General features: G+C 36.4%; 1 protein-coding gene across 4 annotated transcripts in view; it reads left to right on the top strand.

The window, feature by feature from the left end:
- Positions 1–946: 946 nt before the first annotated feature.
- PCDH10 (protocadherin 10) overlaps positions 947–26,111 on the top strand; it is a 47,557-nt gene continuing 22,392 nt past the window's right edge. For 2 of the 4 annotated variants that reach the window (XM_026668644.2, XM_087963132.1), the window contains exons 1-4: positions 947–4,565; positions 6,460–6,518; positions 7,089–7,195; positions 16,854–17,159. In XM_026668644.2, the coding sequence (XP_026524429.1) occupies positions 1,914–4,565; positions 6,460–6,518; positions 7,089–7,195; positions 16,854–17,159 (3,124 nt within the window). In that variant the 5' untranslated portion in view covers positions 947–1,913. Of the gene's footprint in view, positions 4,566–6,459; positions 6,519–7,088; positions 7,196–16,853; positions 20,815–21,913; positions 22,125–26,111 lie in introns of those variants that run through there. The other 2 variants (XM_087963133.1, XM_087963131.1) reach the window with 2 other exon arrangements.

Here is a 26,111-nt window from a genome sequence, read left to right as displayed (position 1 = left end):
TGGTAGCCCTGGCCAGGTATCGTAGAAATTCATTATTTCTGGAGTCCACCACTTTTGGAAAAGATTGTTTAGAATATGTATACGTGAGACGTCAATCTGATGAAGCAAACCCTTGTTCAGGAAATCCTGTCTGAAACATTTACCAGCTTTCTACCACTCTATTCCTGGTAGTTCTTAGTAGCATCACATGACTTCGAAGAGTCTCCTAATCTGCCCCTCCTTTCTTTTCTTGTTTAATTTCTTCTGCCAATGAGTTGGTACAGTCAAATCGATTAAAGCGCAAAAAAGGGAGTGCGGCCAAATGTTTCCAATACGAGCAACACCGCCCTCCCTACAGAAAGGAGTCAACTTCAGAACCTTGCTGGAAAGTCAAATTCTCGAATGTGTTTTGTTACTATGCAAAATTAATGAGGCAGCAGACAAAAAGGAAAATCTACCTCAAATGTTCCGTGTTTGTTTTGTTATTTTAAGGGCTTTCCTTTTTTTCAAGCAAGGAGCGTGTGGAAAGAGTCAAAAGACGAAAGGGAAAGTCCGCAGCAGGTGGAAATTCCATCTCCAAGGACCAGCTTGTTTATTAGCGTCATGGTATTGCCTGATGACGAGAAGTAATCTCCTTGCTCAGTAACTGCAACAGGGGAATAGTAACTTTCCGAGGCAGAGAATCCCCAGTAAGCGCTTCGGGAGTGTCAGGGTTATTCTCTCCGCCACACACAACACACACACACACACAGAGAGAGAGAGAGAGACAGACAGACAGAGCGAGCGACGGGTTCTCCCGTCTTCTCTCCTCCCTTTTCTCTGACGGAGGTTGCTCGACGGGCGGCTAAACCAATCGGCTCTCGTCCTAGGCCTGTAACTACAAGGCGATTGGTTGGCAGAAGCAGATCGCTGCGCAAAAACAGACCAGCCGAGCGCTCGGAGCTCAGAAACTGCCAGCAAGAGATCACAGAAGCTCGAGCTGGGACAGGAAAGAAAGAGAGCCTCCGAGTCAGTGAATGAGTCTGGGAAGCCAGAGATAGCAAAAAAAAAAAAAAAAAAGAGGAGGGTGGAAGAAAACTGATCCGGACTCTTGTTAGCGGGGGAAGGGGAGGGAGAGCGCTCTCAGAGAAAAGGCATTCAAGGAAGAGATGGCGAGAGAGATTTAAGAGAATCTCCACTGAGTCCTCGAGAAATTCAGGGATTTAAAGTTTAGGGTCGCCGAACTGCTCTTTTACCTTCTTCTCACCCCGCCACATCTTTTCGATGGCTGCAATATCTTCTGGCTGTTTTTAGTTTCATCTGTTCCCCTCTCCTCCTCCGCGGGAAGAGGGAGGGAGAAAGAGCAGCTTTTTCTTGGGTCAAATTTATTTTTCTTCAACCGAAAGGGGCATGTCCATCGGTTCTTCTGGCAGCTTCCCCCCCTCTTGCTCCTACAAGAAAGCCAACCCGAGGATAATCTTGAAATATACCGGTTCCCCCGGATTTGTTGCTGCTGCTGCCTCCACCGCCTCTCCTCCTGCTGCTGCGGTGCAGTGCCTGGACACTGGGAATAAATTAGCACGGGCTCTTCTGTCTATATAGCCACCTACCTATTGCCTCTGGTTAGCCATTTCTTACGAAGATCACTTGGTGTGGTGGGAGCTCTGCCTGGCAGCCTCCCGTGCCTGTCTTGCATGATTTCCCAGCCTTCCGTCATCGTCCCCCCCTTCCCTTTTTTTCCAGTTTCGTGTGAAGGAAGAGGGTGATGGGGAAGAGAAGAGAAAATGAAGGGAAAGGAATGAGCATAAATCATTTTTGACGCTCGCCCTCAGTCTTTTGCTTTTCCTCTCCAGGCCCGTTAAACACGGTATTTCTCGAAGGAGGAGGGGGATTTTTTGGTGGAGAAGGAGGAAGTGTTGGCGTCGGAGAGGGGGATCTCTTTCCCCCTTTTGGAGATGGTGGTGCTATTCTTCTTTGCCTTAAACTGGATGGTGGAGGGAGCCCTTTCTCAGCTTCACTACACGGTGCAGGAAGAACAGGAACATGGCACTTTCGTGGGAAATATTGCCGAAGATCTGGGCTTGGACATTACAAAACTTTCCGCTCGCCGCTTCCAGACGGTGCCTAATTCGCGAAGCCCTTATCTGGATCTCAATCTGGAAACCGGGGTGCTGTATGTGAGTGAAAAGATCGACCGGGAGCAAATCTGCAAGCAAAGCCCGTCCTGCCAGTTGCACCTAGAGGTTTTCTTGGAAAATCCGCTGGAGCTGTTCCGTGTCGAAATCGAAGTGCTGGACATCAACGACAACCCGCCTGCTTTCCCGGAGCCCGACCTGACCGTCGAGATCTCGGAGAGCGCTACGCCGGGCACCCGTTTCCCCTTAGAAAGCGCCTTTGATCCAGACGTGGGGACTAACTCGCTGCGCACCTACGAGATCACCCCCAACAGCTACTTCTCCCTGGACGTCCAGACGCAACCCGATGGCAATCGCTTCGCCGAACTAGTATTGTCCAAGCCCTTGGACCGAGAGCAGCAGGCGGTGCACCGCTATGTGCTCACGGCCGTGGATGGTGGGCAGCCCCAGCAACGGACCGGCACGGCCCTGCTCACTATTCGGGTACTGGATTCCAACGATAATGTGCCCGCCTTTGAACAGCCCGTTTATACCGTCTCCCTGCCGGAGAACTCGCCTCCCGGCACCCTGGTGCTACAGCTCAATGCCAGCGACCCGGACGAAGGCCAGAACGGCGAGATCATCTATTCGTTCAGCAGTCACATCTCTGCCCGGGCGCGGGAACTCTTCGGCATCTCCCCAAGGACCGGCCGCTTGGAAGTCAACGGCGAACTGGACTACGAGGAGAGTAGCGTGTACCAGGTGTACGTCCAAGCCAAGGATCTGGGGCCCAATGCCGTGCCCGCTCACTGTAAGGTGTTGGTGCGGGTGCTGGATGCCAACGACAATGCTCCCGAGATCAGTTTCTCCACCGTCAAAGAAGCGGTGAGCGAGGCGGCGGCTCCAGGCACGGTCGTGGCTCTCTTCAGCGTCTCGGATCGAGACTCCGAGGAGAACGGGCAAGTGCAATGCGAGCTGCTGCAAGGCGACGCGCCTTTCCGCCTGAAAAGCTCCTTCAAGAACTACTACACCATTGTAACCGAGGGGCCCCTGGACCGAGAGCAGCCCGGCGGCGACGCCTACACTTTAACCGTGGTGGCGCGGGACATGGGCGAACCGGCGCTGACCACCAGTAAGTCCATCCAGGTGCGAGTCAGCGATGTGAACGACAACGCGCCCCGTTTCTCGCAACCCGTTTACCAGGTGTACGTGAGCGAAAACAACGTGCCCGGAGCCTACATTTATGCCGTCAGCGCCGCGGACCGAGACCAGGGTGCCAACGCGCAGTTAGCCTACTCCATCTTGGAGAGCCAGATTCAGGGCATGTCGGTCTTCACCTACGTCTCCATCAACTCCGAGAACGGGTTCCTCTATGCGCTGCGCTCTTTCGATTACGAGCAGCTCAAGGAGTTCAGCTTCCAAGTGGAAGCCCGCGACGCAGCCGGAGGGAACGGCGAGGGGGAACCCAACGGCGAGGAAGCGCTAGCCGGCAACGCCACCGTCAACATTGTGGTCGTGGACCAGAACGACAACGCGCCGGCCATCGTCAGCCCGCTGCCGGGCCGCAACGGCACGCCGGCGCGAGAGGTGCTGCCCCGAGGCGCCGAACCGGGCTACTTGGTCTCCCGCGTGGCGGCGGTGGATGCGGACGATGGAGAAAACGCGCGGCTCACCTACAGCATTGCCCGGGGCAACGAGGCTAGCCTCTTCCGCATGGACTGGCGCACCGGCGAGTTGCGCACGGCGCGCAAAGTGCCCGCCAAGCGAGACCCGCAGCGGCCCTACGAGCTGGTCATCGAGGTCCGCGACCACGGGCAGCCCCCGCTTTCTTCCACCGCCGCCCTTCACGTGGTCTTGGTGGACAGCGCAGTGGAGCGCCAGGGGGCGGGCGCGGGCGGGGGCGCGGGAGGAGCGGGCACTGGGGGCCTAGTCCCTGGGGGCGCAGGAGGCCCGGGCGGAGAACATCGGCCCAGCCGCTCGGGCGGGGCCAGCAGCGCCGACACCTCCCTGGACCTGACTCTGATCCTCATTATCGCCTTGGGCTCGGTCTCTTTCATCTTCCTGCTAGCCATGATCGTGCTGGCCGTCCGCTGCCAGAAGGAGAAGAAGCTCAATATCTACACGTGCTTGGCCAGCGACTGTTGCCTGAGTTGTTGTTGCTGTTGTTCTTGCTGCAGCCGCCAGGCGCGAGCCCGTAAGAAGAAGCTCAGCAAATCGGATATCATGCTGGTCCAGAGCTCTAACGTACCCAGCAACCCGGTCCAGGTGCCCGTAGAGGAGTCGGCAAGCTTTAGTTCCCATCACCACAACCAGAACTATTGCTATCAGGTTTGCCTCACACCCGAATCGGCTAAGACCGACCTGATGTTCCTCAAGCCTTGCAGCCCTTCCCGCAGCACAGAGGCGGAGCACAATCCTTGCGGGGCCATCGTCACTGGATACACCGACCAGCAGCCCGACATCATCTCGAATGGCAGTATATTGTCTAGTGAGGTAAGACGCTAGCTTCTCCACCTTTCAGGAGCAGCCACTCCTGCCAAGTACATTGCAGTGTTCGCCTCAATTTCCCTCTAAAAATGTCACCAGTTGAGGTTAATTGATGTCCTAATACAACCTCGCTTTATTGAAAAGGAATACCTACAAGGTCTACACATCATTGCATCCTAACCGGACTAGTCTACGACACCTTTTGGCTTGGGCTGCCTGTTGAATTTGGGGAAACTTCCTCTCATGCAACTTATGGGATTGATAACTAATATTGCAATATTACAATTATTATTTTTGTAATGTAGTATTACAATAATAATTGGAATATTATTACAATTGACAAATATCCCTACATTTTTATTATTGATAACACAAAACTTGCACAATCAGTAAAGGGCAACAAAGAGATAGAGGGAAGGAAAACAAAAATTCTTTGTAGCCACTTTATGGTTGTCCAGATTTTTCCAGTCAAAATATGTAGCCTTAAGTAGTAGCATTAATACTGGTAGCATTGTGTCAATTCTAGAGTTAGTATAAACCTGATACATTTTTTCTGATAGTTTTCTTTTCACAAATGCTTACAATTCTGTACTTTGACATTTCTCACCATTAATTGTTATTAGAAGTTTATTGTTCAACCTGAATAGATTTTCCACTATCATTGTGATTATAGCAAGTAGTTGCAGATGAATATGTACCTGATTTATGTCAACTCACCAACAACACAAGCTCTTGTCTGGAAAACATTGTTGTGTACATATAAGTCAATCTGCAGTTCAGTGCCGCTTTCTTCTGCACCATCTTTGTCACTTTTCAGCCACTTTCTTTTCAGATGCAGGAGTGTAAATATTGTTACAGTTTAACAAAGGCCATACTGTGAACATTTTAGTTTGCTTGTTCCATTTTCAGAATCAAAGCAGCATAGCTTGAGCAGTATTTACTATTTGTGTAGAATGGTTAGTCAGAATTAATTCTATGGTTATTTTCATCGCTTTTTCAGGAACAGATACCAAGTCTGAGGGAAATCAACAAACAGCCCTTTAGAAATTCCTTTATTTGTGATTGAGGATATGCAGACATTTACTTATGAAATATGAACATCTAACTAGCAAGCAGAGAATTAAAATTTCATAGTTAAAAATCCATTCATTATCGCTACATAAGATTATTATTCTGTTTTTCCCCCATCAAAAGAGGTACCTTGAGAAAATGCAACTGAAAGCATCCTTAATAAGTATGGAACTTTTGTATTAAGCTAGTGTGTAAATAATATTTATCTATCCTATAATCTGGGTTTAGCCTTTTAACCTGTGATGTGATACAAAATAACTTTGCTATATTTTCTGTGTACATATTGTTGGGAAAATGTAAAACCTATTTCCAGTGCAGTTCTAAATATATTTACTCATAAGTAAAGCCTACTAACTTTATCAGGAATTAATCTCAGGTAAATGACCACAGGAGTGCAAGTAGAAGAGAGTTTTTAATTATTATTATTTACACAGCTTTAATTCTCCCCCCTTATCCAATGAGATATATTGGATATTTTATGGCTATACATTATTTTTTAAACATGTCATTGCTTCCATGATAGTTTGCCTTGAAGTGTTTAATTAACTGTCATTTGAGTTTTTTCCCCATCCACAGTACATGTTGGCTAGTTTGAGTAACGGTTGTGGATTTTACATAAGATGAGTAGTTGCTGTTAATTGTTAATTTAGAGACAAATGTATAATTCTTTCTTATTCAATTTAAGAGAATGGCAAAAAGCAGATGAGATATACCAGAAGTATTAGTTATTTAATTGATTAAAAGCAAGTATATATGCATATATGTGTGCTATTATGACTAAAGATTCACAATCATTTATTTATTTGTTTATTTCCTAATTATTTTTTAGACAAAACATCAACGTACGGAGCTCAGTTATCTAGTCGACAGACCTCGGCGTGTAAACAGGTAGGAGCTTCACATTTCTGATTTCCTAAATTAGGGTCAGAATTATGTACAACCTGACATGTATTTCTTAAAGGTGAAGGAACATACAGATATGTACTCACAGAAGGTATTAAATAGCAGCTGAGCAATATAAAATAAATGTATTCAGGTGGCACCAGATATGTGCAATGAACATCTCCTGAATTATGGCATTTGGTGAATCACACTGAAATTTCTTGGGGGGAAAAGAGAAATGTTATACTGATTTGAATTATGTTTCAAAAACTTAACAGGTAACATTGTAGGACTACCTGTCCAAATTTAGATCCTTGACTATTTAACAAAATAGTCTAGCATAATTTACACCGAATACACATGGTGGAAATAACAAGCACTCTAAATATTTGGTTACTGTCCCTGAAAATATAAGTTTTGCTTTTGATGGAGAGTGCTGCTTAGTTGAAACAGTATAGCAAAGACCATCTAGCTGAGTGCAGCACCACCTGTGGCCATATGATGGCAGAAGAATGTTTTACGAATTTCTCTTTTCTTGGTACTTCAAACATTAAGTTCCTTTTTTTATATTTCTAGTTCTGCATTCCAGGAAGCAGACATAGTAAGCTCTAAGGACAGTGGTCATGGAGACAGTGAACAAGGAGACAGCGATCATGACGCCACTAATCGAGGTCAATCCACTGGTAAGTTTGATGGGGAGGGGGAACTCTAAATATTTGATCTTTTAATAGGACCATCAGGAGCAATTATAGATAGGTAAATTAATAATGGGCCATAAGTAATTTGATGTAGAGCGTTTATAATTTCATGCTAATGTACATCTGACTGGATGTAACAAATAGATTTTTCAGTTGTAACACACTTATAAGAAGATTATTATTATTTTAATGCTGGCTGTCTTTTGCAAAGTAGATCATTTTGAAACATTAATCGTGCTTTGTTATATTGATACAACCATGCTGATATATTTTGGTGGGCTTCTTAAATCCTGAAAAGCTAATGGGATGTTTTCAGACTGGTTTTCAATAGCAATTCTCAGATTGGCTCAGAACTGAGTTTATTCAGAGTTATGCTCAAGCGATAGGTCCACAGGGAATTGAACAAGGGAGAATTTCAAATGCATGACAGAGTAGACTGTTTTATGTGTGTGTATGTATGTATGTATGTATGTATGTATGTATGTATGTATGTGTATGTATGTATGTATAATGGAGAACAGTCATTTTATCTTCAGTTGGAAGCTCGAAAATTCTTGGAAATGTAGTATTTTTCAAGTAGTAAGTATTGTAATGCTTGGTTGAAGAGAATTTGACTCTCATTCCCTTGGTAAATCTGATAGTATTCTCACTTTGCATCTGTATACTTAAGAGGAATGCTGACTCTTTTAGCATTTGCTTCACTGAACAGCATCCCTGCAGTTTACCAGGTGTTGTCAGTAGATTGTAATCAACCGAGTTCCTGGGATCTAGGCTTAGTAGTAATAAATCTCTGCTTTTTCTAGTTTGGTAAAATCTCCAGAGAGCTGCTGCTACAAAAATGCCTTCCAGGTTTATGCTTGTTTGTTTTCTCCCTCCCTTTCTTTCTTTCTGTCTGTATCTTCCCTAAAACATCTTCTAAGGCAAACCCTCAACTGCCCAGAAACATAGAAACCTTGACACTTGTCTATATGGAGGAGGAAGGAATCCCAGCCTTTTTGAAGAGTTCTATGCTTGGCTATGAGAAGTTTAGGCACCTGGGGGAGGGGGAGTTTGGGATGCCATTCAAGGACTGCTTTATATTATTGCAGGTCATTAATATGCAGACCTAATGAGATTTGAGAAAAGCCAAGAGCCTGTAAGCTCCCTGCAATTTGCAGAGCTTCGTGCTTAGTGAACACAGCATTTATTTTGTGTATGGGAACCTTATAACAAACCAACTCTTGCCAGAAGTGTACATTGGAACAATATCTTATTACTATTTTTGCAAATTATTATATTCTAAATGTTTGTTTTTCCCCAGTCTTCTTCCAATTTTCTGGCATCATGTTTAAGGCAACAATATTTGAAGGGTTTTTTTTTCTTAACAAAAGCTTTATTTATTCTACCCCTCAATTGTTCTCTTACTGTCTTTTAAAAGAAAGAAACAAATTGGAGTTGGGCAGCTCATAAATTCAAATAAATAAATAAATTTTATTGCAGCACTCATGTTCATGAATATTTCATCTTCAGCCAGTTTCTCTCTCAATATAATGAACCATGGTAACAAAGTGTAAGACAAGAGAATCAACATTTTTGCAAGGACCTAGAATGGGAAAGCAAAATGAATAGATGCAATCATTTGGGATGCACATCAAACAAAAGGCATTTTTTTAAAAAAATCCACTAATGTTGGTATACTTAACTTCCCTGTTCTTGTTTTAGATTATTTAACCTGGAATTAGATTGTATGAAAGCTGGCTCTGAAACTAAACTCTTTCTATAAACTAGATATTAATATACTTTACTAATAAGTTGAAATGTTTTCACTTAATCTGATTTTAATTGACTTCAGATTCATGACTTTCTGTATATTTGTTTTGTATTTTGATCTGTGAACTTTAGATTCAAGTTTATGCAAATATAAGAGAGGAATAAATTGCATTCAGCAATTGTTTTTTTAATCAGAATTAAGAGTTTTATATGATTTTTACTGTATATTAATCATAGTTTGCCAAATTACACAATCATTTTGCATTCAGTTATTTTTCCATTGCATAGATGAGTATTGATGCTGGGGCTATGGGTTTAGAGAATCTGATAAACGTACAGGTTTTTTTTTCTACCTAGTTTAGAGGATGTTAAAGGACATTGTGTTTATATGCTATTGTGTAAATATAATATGAATAATAATTAAACAATGTTGGTTCAGGCAGAAGTAATAAGTAAAGAAACTAATTTAGCTAAATACTTCAATTGCCAACTTCATCAATAGTCTAATAGTCTCATATAGAGAGATGACACCAAATATACTAAATGATTTTAAATTTATTTCCATTTTGTCAATCAAAATCACTTTTCTTCACTAGCATCAGATAAATATGATACTGAATACTAAAGTTTTCAAAATTTTTATATTTTACTTGATTTAACTATTGGAAAATCTCAATACTTGCCAGGAATTTTTATGTATTTATTTGGACCTTACAACAACTTTTGGTCCATTGTTTCTCTTATTGCCATCTTTCATTTCTTTTTATGATTTGAGTTTATGCCTTCCATTTGCTTCTCATTCTTATTACTTTATAACAGCATTACACTGATATTCCTTTGTAAATTCTTTTCTTTAAAAAAAAGCAAAACCAACTAATTATTTAGCACAGGGATGTCAAACTTACAGCCCGTGGGCCGCCGGATGTATCATGTGCTGGCCATGCCCACCCCAGTTTTAGTGAAGGAAAAAAGTCACAATATATCACGTGACAACAATGTGATGCCCCTGATTTAGCACGTATTCAAGAGCCAACATTTTCTGAAGCAATTGTGATTACCCATTAGGTCTCAAGCCATACTATAATGAAACTTGAATAGATTTTACTTTAGTGTTCCTCCTTTTTTTTAAGGAAAAATAAAGCTTCAGCCTCTTCTTTTCTTCCTATCTGGTCATGCAAGACCAAATTGCCTATTGTTGATTAATGTGTCATGGCTTGGACAACAGGTACAAATGGCTCTGTTGAAATACATCTCCTAACCAGTCATATCTTATATTTATATATCACTTCACATTGAGACACTGTGTATGGTGGAAATAAGTTAAAAAGCTAAAATTCATAAATGCATTAAAATAATGTTAGACTAGCATTTATTTATCTATGTATTTAAAAGATTTACAAAGCCACCCTCTCACTATCTGTGATTCTGTCAAAAGACAAAAACATTGAAAGAATAAAAAACCAAAACAATCTAATAAAAATAATCTAACAAAACGAAAAACATAATGCATAATTAACACGTAATAAAGGGTTGCAATAAAAAAACAAGTGTACACATCACAGAATGGCCTCATTTACCATCGCAGCTCAATGCACAGAAAAAGAGGTTAAATCAGGTTAAAACAGCCATAGTGTGTGTTTATTATTAGTTTTATATCCCACCATTTATTTTGTACATCCAAGTCAGTAGACATAATGCTCTGGCCTCCTGTTTTCCCCACAGCAGCCCCTAATTCAGTTTGGGCTGTGAGAGAATGATTAGCCAATAGCAATAAAATAAGCCACTAGAATAGTATTTAGAAAATAGCTAAATGTGGTTTAAAAATCTAAACTAAAAAGCTGGAATAATAAAACATTTTCAGCTGGTATGGAAAAGATTACAATGGAAATATCAACCTAAGCATGTCCAAGACATGAATTCCATAATCAGAGCGTCCCCACTGAAAATTTATTTCTTTGTAGACAGACCTGTATCACTTCATTTTAAATCCAATACATTTAGAAAGCACATTCAAGATAAACTGACTCTAGGTGTTTATAAATGAGCTCAGAAGTGGATTGCACTGGTACTTCTAAAAACAGTGGATTTATTTTTGTAAAGTTAGAGAACTGTAAGATCAAACTGCATGTCACATTCTCTGCTATAATTCAATAAAGCATTGTGAAAAATTCCTTCACATGAATAATAGCTCAGTTAAAAAAAATTATAAATATTCATTTTTCTGAAAAAGTGTTTTTGAATAATATATTATTACATTTAAAAAAATAAATCTTGTCTGTAACAAAATAATGCAAACAACATTTGTGGGCTAGAAAAGGGATTATCTAGAATATATCAAAGCAAAGCCTTGTGGCTTCATAGTAAAAATGAATTTAAAATCCAAGGAGAACAGTAGATGATAAATGATGATAGGAAGTCCTCTATTTTTTTTTAACAGTTTGGTTTCTGAGTGTGAAATACAGTATTGGAGATGAAATATCTAAATTTATTTGTGTACATTATCCATGGGCAATATATTATCTTATGTTATACCTGGTATTATTGAGAGCCAGTTTGCTCTGGGGGTTAAGACAGCAGGCAGGAAACTGGGAGAATGTGAGTCTAGTCCTGGCCAAAACATGAAAGTTAAATGGCTGACCTTGAGACAGTCACTCTCTCTGAACCCAACTCACAGGGTTGTTGATGTGGGGAAAATAGGAGGAGGAAGATGTATTGTGTATGTCCTCTGTTTTGACTTAGTGGTATTTATAAAAATAATAAAGACGGGATAAAAAAGAAATAATATTCTGACAGTTTTAACGTAGGTTCTAAGAATCTGTTTCTGTGGGTTTTTTATGTTATATCTTGTAAACACCCATCTCTCTCGTGAGCTAGACTTGAAACAAATGTACCATTTCATCCTTTCTAAAACATAATGCTGATTTTGAAATTTGATTTCTAATGGAGTGTGGAAAAAGAGGCTGTATCTTTTTAGTCTTCACTTATAGTACAAAAATCAAAGATTTACAGGATTAGATTGTAGATAGTACTAATGACTTGCTTATTACATATCAGTGGAACACCACTTAAAATGCAGCATTGTCTGGCATGCAACATGTTGGGCCTTTTTTGTTCCTAGTGTGTATAAAGAACTCACACTAAATAGTTTGAATATATACAATTTTAGAGGATAGATTTTTGTCAAGAGAGTTGAGAAACATTTCTTGCCATCTGCAAAATGAATCAGAGGTTTTTAGTGATAGAATCTTGAAGACATACTTTGCAAATTCTGGGTGGAAAACAAAGAGCATAGGACAAAGGTGAAAAGAATTGCTATTTTCCTTATCCAATCCACACTGACTTTTATTTCAGTTCTATTTAAAGATGATTCTGATATTTCAGTTGCTTTGTACGAAATTATACAGGGATATGTGTTAAAACGGCTTTTGGTAGTTCTTTGACAGTGAGCATATTTGAAAATTTTCCCATTGTTGGTTGTTAATCAAAATGGTCTAGATTCTGCTGTGGGATTGATGTTTTGCAATTGCATGGTCGGACAAGAGAAAACAGAAGGCTCACAGATATAGATTGTTCAAAGGAAGGTTTAGGTGATCAGCCTTCAAATTAAAGAAGTGGAAACACTGTTGCTATTGAAAATGTAACATCAGGTAGAAAATAGATGTAATCTGGCAGATCAATTACTTATAGTTGGATCATTAGTACATATAATATATTGGACATGACTTAATATCTCTGGAGAAGGGGTTTTTTTGTGTATCACTTCTCCCATCTTCCCCCTTTTACTTCAAGAAACAAATTGCAAATATCAGACTTTCAGAACAAAATAAGAAAATTTAATTATTATTATTTTGTGTAAACATTAATATTTTGTGATAGTCATGGTCTTGTACTTGGTTACATCAATCTCAATGAACTTAGCAAGATCTCTGCACTCATGTTCCACGTGGTTTTATCAATTCCCACATTTGCTTTTTGGAGAAAGGTATAGTTTGCAAGTTATTGGAATCCTTTTTTACTTCAGTTGACTGAAGAAGAGTAATGAACATAAAGCATACACTGTATTATTAGTATTCTTTTGGTATAAATGTTGAAAATCTATAACTCATATGTACTTATAAAATGCTAATTAAAAAAGAAAAACTTTCATACTCAGAGGTTATTTGTAGACTCCATTCCTTTTCTGTAAATTGGCTGAAATAACAAATGTATTCATTGAGAAACTATTTGAGTGTTGAAATGATTACATGAGAGAATGGAAGCGTTTGAATGGATTGAACGTTTCCTTTAAAATATAATATTGGGATTTTTGGTTTATAAAAGACTATGGAATTAATAGTTCTTGCCACATTTCTTGATGCCAGGAATCTGTTCTAACCAGGAGGTTTGTCAAATAATGAAAAGCTCTAATTTTGGTTGGAAGTCAGTAGTACAAATGTTATTGAACATTCGTTAATATTTGTTTGTCCCTACAAAATATTTAACAATATTTTACCATCGTAACAAATAGCTTGGCTGAGTGGATATATTTTTATTGTTATGTAAGTTCATTTCTATCCTTTGGGAAGAAGCAGAGCATACATTTAAAGAAATAATATTTTGAAATCAAGCCTAACATACCATTGTTGTCACCCCCAAAATATGCTTCTTACGCATCAAACCATATGTACATCTTTGTGTGCTATTACACAAACTAAATACATTTTCCACTTAGTGATTAGAAACACTTCTTTGTTTTTATATAAAAAAATTAGCCCTTTACATAAAAAGTGAAATGGTAAATAACAGAAAATGAAAGCTTCTTTCTTTATATGCTTCTTTATATTATTATCTTTAATCACTGCCCATACACTGAGTTCATTGGGTCTAGCTTCCACAGTAAGCATAAAGTGTGTAGAATTGTACCCTAAACCTAGTTTTTATGATGGTCATGTTTGAGGGGAAAAAAACACCAAATAAATCACCGGCAGTAAGCCACTGTGCTTCTAATAACACTGTGCCTTAAAATTTTAGAATATCTTGACACTGTGAAGAACCCCCTGCTAGAAATCCTGTAACAAGCTTTTAATTTCTATGTTGAGATTACCTAACAGGTATAGGTGTCTGTGTGTTTACCTACAAACATGTATCTGTTTATATACATGAATATAATTTCAAACCAGAGTTTTGGCTTCAATTTTTTGGACTATAAAGGAAAACGGTCTGATAGCTTCAGTCTATGAGACTGGACATGAGCTTTTGTTAAATATTATTAAACAGTTATTCAAAATGTATGCTTTTAACATTTATTGAGTGCAGTGTTAAGTTTGTGAATAATTGTATCAGTGAGTCAACTGACCTTATTAGTAAGGGCACATTTTTAGATACTGTATCCTTCTCCAGCCAAATAGCTTCTAGATGTGTTGGTATTTTCTAACAAGTAGCTATGTTGACTAGCAATTGTGCAGGTGCCTCATAATTCCTCATTTGAAGGCTTTGATTGTGGAGATTAATATGTATAAATTAATAAGTTCAAATCGCTTTAGTTGGCATGAACAATGATAATTTCATTCTGATTTTCATCTGATTTTATTATTATCATATATCACCTGGAAAACTAAGCAGTACACTCTTTATCTGTCCTCCAAAAGAATTGGAATTGGGGTCCCATCATATTTGGAGGGCAGAAGGTAGAACAAAGATGGATTAATGAACTGTATTCAATATAAATAGGCATTTCGTGAAAAAAAACCTTCCATTTTTTGGATTAATATTTGTATCTACTCTTTTACCAGTAGTAAGTAAACTAGCCATTTATTTTGCAAGCATTTATATTACATTATAATATACAGGTTGTCCTCAATTTAGAACCAATAGTTTAACAATTTTACAAAATTATGAACAATCTTGGAAAAAACGACTTGTTTATCGTACCTGTGTTCAAAGTTATAACTATTATATCACCATGCAGCCATGTATTCACAATTCCAGTGCCTGACAACTGGCTTGTATTTCTGATGATTGCAATGTCATATAGTCATGTGATCATAATTTGCAACATTCCCAAATGACTTCTGAGAAACAAAGACAGTTTGCTTAATGACCACAATCATTCACTTAACCATGTGATTCACTTAATGACTGCATTAAAATGGTAACATCACGTCTGATCACATGATGACTCAGGTTGACTTATGGCAGAAATTTCAGTCCTAGTTGTGGTCATAAATTGAGGACTGTATATTTGTGTTTGTGTGCATGTATATAATATGTTTGTGTGCATGCATATAATTTGCTTTGTATTGTGTGTATTGCTCCTCTAAAATTTTATTTCCAGGTGATGTTTACATGTACATTGCTCAATGGTTTACTCATTATTTATTTCCAAACTTTTGTGATTGCAATTATCTGTAGAAGATTTCAAACAAAGCCAAATTCTTTTTTTCTGAATTTAAAATAACATTTCTATTATAAAGTATTAATTAAGTCAAATACTCCTTCCTTCCTTCCTTCCCTAAAAAAATTACTGGAAACTTTATGGGATTTTTACCAACATGGGTCCAATCCAATTAAGCTGAAAGTTAGTAGAAGAGAATACTAACCTATATTTACTACTAATCTTTGGGGTTATATACTTTTGATCATATGGTTTATGTATTCATGTTGATGTATTATTATTCAGTAGCAGGCATTCTTCAGTTGGAAAATATAATCTTTAGACTCCAAATATCATTCTTGGATACTGACACAGAAGAGGTACATTTGTTATAGCAAATAATTCCTACTTTGTGTGGTCTACAGCTTACCAGCAAATTTGGAATTCTTCCATGATACACTTCCAATGAATTCAATAATTCTGGAAAATGGTTATATATCTTTTACCTGATGATGTTCTGACCAAATAATGTTTAACATTTAGCATTATTATGTTAATGAATTATAATGTGTAGGGAATGGGTGACATGTATGTATATGAAGATTATAATTTGATCATTGTTGAACCAAATCAGCAAGAGAGTATCCTTGTTTATTGTACAGGCATAAACAGCTCTTCACTTCTTTTCTGAGCAACACTGTAAAAAATAACTTTTTACTTCTTTAACTTTTATTACACGCGTGTTAATATTATCACAATTAATAGTCCATCGACTATTTCATTTAAGTACATTGCTATTTCTTTAAAAATTGACTCAGTTTCATATGAAAAAAGAAATACCCATCATAAGACACAGAGTGAAAACCTTGCTTATTGTTTGAGAAATGAATACATTTAAAAGGATTTGTAAGCATACTGTTTTCAGTTGTCAGGGATTCATATTGGTATAGAGTAAGCATTTTCACATTTGTCATACAAGCTGGATCTATGTCTTATTAGACTTGCTGTGAATTTTAGCAGTTTCTTTTTATAGGCTTCTAATGTGACTTAGGACTCTAGTGAAATTAAATGGAAAAAGTCTGAGGAGCGTATTCTTAAAAAAAACCAGTGGCCTAATTTGTTGAAATTTTCAGGAACTTTCTCAACATTTCCCCCCCACCATCGGTATTTTTTATATGTCACACTTTTGCATAGATATTAGACCTATGTAGTCTATTAATGGTCATTAAGCTGAAACCTTCACCTTCGGAAAATGGGACTTGTCCCTAGAAGGTTTAACAAAGCAGGAACCAAGAATTTTTTAAATAACAGTGACCCCCATTGTCATCTTATGATTATTTGGCCAGTTGTGGAACATTCTTGCACTTCTTATCTTTTTTCTTTCTTTTTCTTTTTTGAATAATGAAGCTTCTTTGAAGACTTAATCAAATTCTTCACTGGTAAGATGATAATAGAATAGAAAGTATCTTTTTTATCACCATGCCTTCAGCAGGTGATGACACTAAAGGTTATATCTGCAGTTTTTCTCTTTCCTGCTTATAGGCATGGATCTCTTCTCTAATTGCACAGAGGAATGTAAAGCATTGGGTCACTCAGATCGGTGTTGGATGCCCTCTTTTGTTCCTTCTGATGGACGGCAGGCTGCGGATTACCGCAGCAATCTTCATGTACCTGGAATGGACTCTGTTCCAGACACCGAAGTGTTTGAAACACCAGAAGCCCAGCCAGGGGCAGAGAGATCTTTCTCCACCTTTGGCAAAGAGAAGGCCCTTCACAGCACCCTGGAGAGGAAGGAACTGGATGGACTGCTGTCTAATACACGAGCGCCTTACAAACCACCATATTTGAGTAAGTACTGTTCACAAAGGATGCTAGAAAGTGTTCCTTTTGTAGGAGTAAAACATCATTTCCAATATGCTTGCTAGGAATAGATAAAGACAATGGGAGGAAAAAAAAAACATTCTTCTGAAATTCTTCACCCTCATAATTACTGTCCATATAGCATTGATTTTTTAAAAAACAGTTGTGGCATTTTAAGCTTTCTACTTCTAGGACACTGTTGAAGATGAATTTATTTTTTTAAACAAAAATGCCTAGCTTGTTTTTTAGAAGTTCTGCCTTACTATACACGATCTTAAGTAAACAATTAGCAACCTCATCATTTCTGCACATTATTAGTTTGTGGTGCTCTTCATTGAAATTTATTCAGCATCATAATGTTTGTACTGTGGAGCAATGTTTAGAGGACATCTTACGGGAAGTTATACTTTCCTTCTACTCCACTATTTTTTTTTTTTTTTGTTTCCTTGATCATACTTCAATGAATTTGAATTTTCTATTTTGATGTTTTCTGAATTTTTATGATCTTTATCCATATGGTAATGTTTATGTAGGCAACAGAGAAGATGTTGCATAGCTTGGGAAAGTTATTTCTTTATATGCTTCACATTATGAGCTAGGTAAAATATGTTGAATGAAGATGATATATTGCTATGTTTATCAACCCATTTTTATATTGCAAGACTGGAATTTTTCCTTTCATTAGAAATATATTCAGTGATTATTAAAATCTATATCATTGGAACAGAAGAAGTCACCATTCATCAGCAAAACATTTATTTAATATTACTCAACTACTGCAAATATTTCAGGGAATTTTTAGAAGGAAATTAAAATCTGAAACACAGCAGAGGTGATATCAGCAATTTCAAACAATACACTTGCTACTAGAGTACTTCATTTGATCTATTTAATCATCCTTATTTCTGTCTTGAAATTATCCCATTGTAAAATATAGCTTTTCTTTTAGATTGAATAGTTGAGAGAATGGACGATTTTTATATTACTATTAAGATTTAGATACTACTTACTAGATCTTCATATTAAAAAAAACATACATTCCCATGAACAACATCTGGTGCACATTTGAAATTTTGGATATAGATGGAGTTGACAACTTCTTGTTCACATCAAGATCCATCCCAAGCATGTTCCATTCAACAGCTATTTTAGAGGCATGTTGCTAATATCCACAACCTAAACTCAGATCTACCATATTTTCTTTGTTTGTTTTATTCAGTTTACAAAGTGTGTCAAAAATGACAACCTAGCATCCAAATTTGCAAAGCCTTAATTTTCATTAGAATTCATCATGTAATTTCCCAATGAATTGAAATAAACCCTGTATTACAAATTAATAGCAACTTTGTGGGGTGGAAGGTGGTTTTGGTTCTTGCAACTCAGTACTAAACCTAAAAAATACATAGCTGATATTTTTATAGAATATATTTATTAAGAGAAGAAATCAATGCCTTAATAGCACAATGTGGAGAAAAGATTGAAAACAGATAGGTAGGCAAAGATAGAGATAGATGAAAAAACTATTTTTATTTCACTTATAAGGGTAAAAGCAAGACTTTATACAAAAGATAATTGTAGTAGAATGGCTAATAATGTCCATAGCATAATCAAGTTTAGAATTTTCCTTGGTCAGATTACACCAAAAAAGAAAACATTAAAATTTACATTTTGAATTAAATAAAAAGACTAAATAAGAAAAGTCCCCAAAGATAGAATCTACTGGGTATGCAGCACACTAGCCATATTAGTTTAATTGATAAAACTGAAGAAGTATCAATCAGCTGATGTATTATTTCTTTAAAAGGAGGAAGAAATGGAGGGGATAAATATATTTTATTTGACTTAATAAACATTTAATTGTCAAAAGATTTGGAATTATTGAATTTATTTCATTAAAATTGTGATGGTAACAATAATGATAATGGTTTGATGTACGTGATCTGTATATGGTTGAGGCCTGGATCTGATTAGGAAATCTGTTTTGTGCTTCACTAAGAAGTCAGTCTCAGAATTTCCAGATAAAAACACAGACAACTATCTACATGTTTACATGGATAATTTTAAAAATGATTTTTTCTTCTGGCTTCAGTGATGGAATCAAACAGAAATACCTTTCTTTGTCTTCTTCTCAATGGACTACTATGGAAAGTACTTGGCTATGGCTTTGACCCCATCATGGTAGATGGAAAATATTTTAAAAAATCCTGCAGATTATAGGCAGAATACATTTTAGTATTGCAATATTAACTTTGTAAGATACTGTAAATGGAGAAAATAAAATGAAAAATATATATTTAGGTAAAAATACATAGCTACTTATTATGAAAAAATGAATGTTTACCAGCTTTTTAGAACTATTTAAAGAATTGATGAAATAGATAAAATCTATTTGGATTGGCACTGAGATATACATTGAACATTTTCCTTGGAATTATTTTTTAATGCTGGAAAAAGTGAGTGCATAATTAAAATGCATAATTAAATAACTGAAAGTAGCCAATATGATCGAATAATGAATTTCATAAGTTTATAAGTTTGTGACAGGTTAAAGGACTTATCTGAGAAGTCGTGACAAAATTTTGGAATAGATTGATGCAGTAAATAAAAAGAAGTTGCCTACACCAGATGGTATTCATCCAACAGTTGCAAATACATTTTAGGAAAAAGCTGAGTCAATTTGCAACTTGAAAAATAAAAATCACCAGGCAATGCTCATGTTTTAAATTAAATTCAACTCAGAAAATGCTGCAGTTCAAAATACTTTAAAATCCTCAGCAGATATAATCTACTGTATTTATTTATTTGTTTTCATTTCTATAGCTGCCCATCTCAACAAGTCTCCTTTAAAGCATTAGAAAAATTACAAATGATGAGAGTTTTCAAATGAGTAAAAACAGTAGATTTTTCTATATCTGGACAAGGATAATTCTTTCAGCATCTGCTTTAATAGTATATTTATACAGATCTCAATAAGCTATTATGCTACACAAACTAAATGAATCACTCAAATCTTATAACCAAGTTCTGCGATTTTATGATAAAAAATTGCATGCAGAAAAGAAGAACATGCCAGTAGTCCTTGTTTATCAACCAGAATTTGCACTGGCAAACTGCACCATTAAGCAAAGTGGTCACTAAGTGAAACTGACAGTGTTTATGACCTTACTTTATCTTTTCTTTGCTTTAGAAGCCTACAAAGATTATATGTACAAGGATTGGTTGCAAAGTTACGTTTTCATTACCATCATAACTGTAAATGGTCTCTATCTGAGAAAGTTGTTAAACAAGGGCTATCTATATATTGAAATTCTGAGTCACATTAGCAGCTGATCTGTGATATATAATTTGATGACTTTTTTAAAGAGCAGATTTCAGAACTACCAACACTAAATAGACTTGTATATTTTTACAAATAAGGCAGGAGACATATTATTAAGAAAAGAACTTTTGTTAGTCAAATGAAGTAACAGATGTAATACAAGGATGTCATTATTTATTATATGATTTTAATGGAAAAGTAATGGGATCTTGAAGAAGTAACTTCATTCATTTCATATTTATCCTATTTTCACTTCTTACTTATTGATCTAAGGTAGTAGTTTACCCATAATCAAATTGTGTTTTTAGGAGGAAGTTACTGAATCTAAAGTGGAAAACCATAATTATTTCCAAGATATTTTTTTCTTAACTATTATACATAATAAAATTCTGAAACATACTTCTTAATTACAGTCAATCATATGTAACTTGACAACATTCAGAAGTCTTATTAATAAAATAATCAAGAAAAAGTGTTTTTAAAATATCCATATTATTTATAAAATAATAATTACAGAAATTTTAATTCTTTGTATTTCAAAGTCATTGAAAAGAATTCAGCAGAATGTTTCAGTAATAAAACAAAAAAGAATATACTCAGTATCTTTTAGGCAGAATCACCATAAAACCTGACAAAATCAAAAATAGGTAACATTAACTCATCAACCAGGACAGTCAGAGAAATTTTGCAAAGACATGCAAATACATAGGACAATGTTTGGGTTTTACAGGGAACTGAAAATTAACAGTGCTTATTTCCAGATACATTTACAAGGATTATATTAATGCATGAGGAAATTTTCTGTCTCAAGTTTATGTTTATGCTATTAAAATGTATTATTTCATTTTTACCAATTAAGAATATTATTGGAATATTATCATAAGTATAAGTCTTCAAATAAATCTTCACTTCCAGTAACTATAGGAACACATCCATATACTTTTCTTCACTATGTGGACTCGGACTGCCATTTTCTTTGTTTGGGATTTTTTTTTCATCTTTAGGCTACAATTCTGAATATTGCTACTCTTCTAAATACTGAACTGCTTAGATTTTCCAATATCAATCAAGTTGAGTAGGTTCCACCATTCCTGTTGTCATAAGAGTGTCATCTTCTAAAGTCTAGAGTAGTAGAAGCTTTACATAAATAAAAAAAATATGGACTATTCATACATTTGTGAGTCATTTAATAAGGTAGCTTACATAAATACTGTATTTAATTGTTAGTACCAATGATTGATTCTACCAGTTCCTCTAAACATCTACTTTCTTTGACCTTTTAACCTTGTGAAGAATGGAAAATATAGTATCACTTTCTGTTCTCCTTCTATTTTTGTTAATCTGTTGCATAACAATATCTGTCTTGATATTACATTTCAGTTTGCTTATATTTTTGCTTCAATTTTGACACTACTATCCCAAGCTCCATGGAGCCAAAACAACTTTTTTGAATAAAGAAGACTTCCTTTCAAGTACCTTCAGTCTTCAGTAGAAGGAATTGTATGAAGAGTAGAAAATTTAACTAGACTTCTGAGAAGCTTTTCTTCTTGACTATCAACTACTAGATATGAATAAAAATACAATCTTTTGAAAAGGCAATGAATCAATACATTGATGATTATATAATTCAAAATGTGCTTTCAAAACTAAGATTAATCTGAATTTTTCTTCATATTTTTAAATAAATCATATATAATTATACACAAAATCTGATAACTATACTACATAGTACAATTACATAATGATTTAATTCTGGCTAGAGGTCAAACTAAATCGGGAAGGCCGTATCCAATTCATTTCTTTTTTTTTAAGGTTCAAGTAATAGAAACTGGGAAATGCTTGAATTGTTTATCCAATAAGAATAGGCAATACTAAATTAGTAATCTGATTCTTTCATCTAATTCTGTGTAATGGCCAAATGCAAATCCTTCATAATACATGCTATTATCATCTAGGAAATTATAAGTAGTGAACATGGACGTCACAGGCATATTGTGAAAGCATAGTATGAAAGAGATGGCCTTAGAAGATACTAAGACAAATGAAAAAAGTATTAAAGTAAAAATTTAAAAAGTATGAAAAAAATAAAATTTGTATATGCATACACACATATATAAAGTCAAAAGGCCTTTCAGATCTCATTCAGCTTCTTATAAGTTCAAAATCTCATCCATTTGATCTTCTTGGCAACAGTGGGAAAGTGCTAAACATCCCAGAATGTTTTCTTTGTAGCTTTCTAGTTTAGCCATGGATTTCTTGGTGACTTCCCATCCAAGCAGTAACTCTGATTTGCTTTTTTAATTGATTATGGTTGGCAAGTGCTGCCACCTGTTGTAGACATAAATATATATACAAGTAAGCAAAATGAGCTGTGTTAAAGTAGAAAAGAGAACATAATTAGCAACCAAAGCATGTTTAATGAAAATGAAAATGGCATTATGTAATAAAACAAATAAATCAATGGTGTTAGATATCATTATATTTACTATTATTTATCATTTTTATTTTTATTTTGCGATACAAGGAAGTAATTATAGAAACATTCCTTCTTCCTTTTATACAGGTAGCCCTTGACCTGCAATCATTTGTTTTGTGATTGTTCAAAGTTACAGTGGCACTGAAAAAAAGTGATTCCTGTCAATTTTACACACTCTTGACCATTGCAGCATCCTCATAATTATGTGATCAAAATTCAGATGCATGTATTTATGATGGTTTAGTGTCCCAGGATCATGTGGTCATCTTTTGCCATGTTCTGACAAGCAGAGTCAATGGGTAATTCAGATTCACATAACAATTGTGTTATTGACTTAAGAACTACATTGATTTGATAAACCACTTTGACAAGAAAAGTTGTAAATGGGGCAAAACAACTGTCATGTTAATTGTGGTTGTGGTTGTAAATCAAAGACTATCTGTATTTCTCACAACAACTCTGTGGGATCAGTTGGGCTGAGAGAAAGTAGTCCAAAGTCACCCTGTCAAAATTTATTTTCATGCCCAAGGTGAGACTAAAATTCAGTCTTCTGGTTTCTAGGCCCACACCTTAAAGATTACTCACATAATTACCCTACCTCCATCTGCCTAAAAAATATGTAAGGCTTGAACATGATGTGTTCCAGATTTTTCTGCTGTGACCAAAATAAAAGTTGAAAAGCAATTTTCCCAATTCAAATACTGTATATTGTTTTCAATAGCATGTTCCTTGGGTAAATACAAGCCCTTCCTGTGACTTGCAATAAAAATGAAGCACATCTTTCCTCCACTACTGTTACGATATGTCTATTTATACATCTATCAATTAAATATATATATGCTTCTTTGGACAGTCGATGTTTATTAATTTCCTGAAATTATTTAGTCAGGAAAAGAAACTAATAAAAGGGAGGGGTAAAATGGACATTTTAGCATTTTTCAGATATCTGGAGATTTGAAAATATTTTCTACTGAATTTTCTGTATCAAGATTAATGCATATTTTAATTTCTGAAACCACATATTTCACTACTCACCAGAAGATGGATTATAAGGCAATACTTCAGATTCAAATGGAAATACATATTTCAAGGCATGTATGTGAATCTAAACAACACCAGGCGGCAAACAAATTACTGTAAATAGCAACTTTTCATGACTCCACACTGCAGCTGTGAGGACAGTCACAGACCTTGGAAAAAGATGCAAGATGTGACCTAAGCTATGTGGGCACCCCTGCATTGTCTGGTGTACTGTTAGAATATGAAGCACTACACAATCCTAGTAAATTGTGTTGTGTCTTGGCAGAACTTACTGTACAGTTAAGAGAAGCCTTGCAACGGAATCAAATAGTCATGGTATATGATGATCTCGTCCTCATTGTTAAGGATAAAATGAAGGAGGATATTGGAGTGGATAATTTTAATTCCTTTTCCAACTTGATAATTTGCCAATAATATTCTTATGTACACATACACACATATATGGAGAAAGACAGAAACAGACAGACAGACAAACAGAGAGAGAGAGAGAGGTAGGTAGGTAGGGGGGAATAAGCACTCATGCAAAATATACCGTATTTTTCACTCCATAAGACACACTCCCCCTCCAAAGATGGGTAGAAATGTCTGCGTCAGTGCCAGTTCTTTGGTGAATAGCAGCTGGGCTGTGGTGGCGGGATCCTTTTACAGTGCTGAACTCCGCCTCTTCTGTCTTTGTCATTGCCCGCCCCTTCTATCTCTTTTTTGCAGTGCAAGAGTCAATAGGCAGAGCTAGCACATGAGAGGACACCTATCTGTGGACCTCTCAGGCTCCACCTGATATTTTTTTTTCTTGTTTTCCTCCTCTAAACCTAGGTGCATCATATGGTCAGGTGTATCTTATAGTGCGGAAAATATGGTAACTGTTCAATTAGGGAGTTCTAGAGCCTAGGAAACTGCTAAGAATGTACAGGGTTTCCAGTTCTTGCAATTTACTCTCCACAAAACCCAGTTTATAGAGAATAACTTCTCCAATAGATTTATATGACAAATTAAGGCATTCTTGTTTTTATGATCATCTTCCCATATCGTGACCAGAAACAATAGGCTAGTTTAAATATTTCAGCAGTCTCCTTTTGCATGGTTTTCAGTAGATACACCCTGGACCAATTGACACTTCCAATTATTTTTCAACCACACAGAGGGTATTGGTAAAAAGGGACACATGTATAAATTCCACCTCTGTTTCCAGTACATACTATTTTTTTTATTTATATCTCACAAAAAGCATTTTTTTTCAAATTAATATATTTCTCCATCATTGTTTTCTTGATATTCAGTTATGCTCATTACTGAAATACATTAACCTTTCTGTACATAAAACTTGTGGCTTACATGCAAACTCTATCAAGTGCTGTATCTGTTTATCAAAGTAATCCATTTTCTTGCCCGTTTTCATACCTAAAGTTTATACCAAACAATTTACTGAAAATTATATAATTGTCATTCTACAGGCAAATATAACTATTTTGTAGGAAATAAAATAAAATATAATTTTATTTTTAAAATTAGCATTAAATATAATAAAACCAAATTACAGTAAAATGCCAGCTCAGTAGCAACAAAAAATAACAAAGAATTCCATTAAAATTCTTTAACAACTTCAGGTATTATTAAATAACATTTTTAAAAATTTTACACTTGGTGCAGAAATACTTGGCATTTGTTAATCTAAGTAGGTACTTAACTTTTCATGGTTAATAAAATATCTGGATAAAGTCTACTTTTAATTATACATTTTGTATAATTTTGTAGCTAATTAGGAGGGAACACCTTTTCCAGCAGCATTTTAAAAATAAGTATGTGGCATAAGTAGCCTGGGAAGTCTACAGTGCTTTTTACTACAAAGTAGTTCATTGCTAGTTCATTTTGTTCATGCATGTGCACTATCCACAGTACACCACAGGGGGCGAATTAGCTTTGTACCAGCTGGCTACTAGCATTTGGGGATGTTGAGTCATCTGGACTTTCTTCCGCCAACCTCACCTCACATCTGAGCTGGGCTGGCACCAGCTCCCGCTTCCACGTGGAACACTGCTATTTTAAGCTTAGGACACATTTCCTACAATTCTGCACTAGAGAAACATCAAGTGTCTCCAATTCACAA

This window comes from Notechis scutatus, chromosome 4, assembly GCF_049901735.1.
Source record: "Notechis scutatus isolate UNSWTSFEM ecotype Mainland chromosome 4, rNotScu1.2, whole genome shotgun sequence".
Lineage (NCBI taxonomy): Eukaryota > Metazoa > Chordata > Lepidosauria > Squamata > Elapidae > Notechis > Notechis scutatus.
The sequence above is the reverse complement of the archived record's forward strand: the minus strand, read 5'-3'. Positions and strand labels throughout refer to the sequence as shown.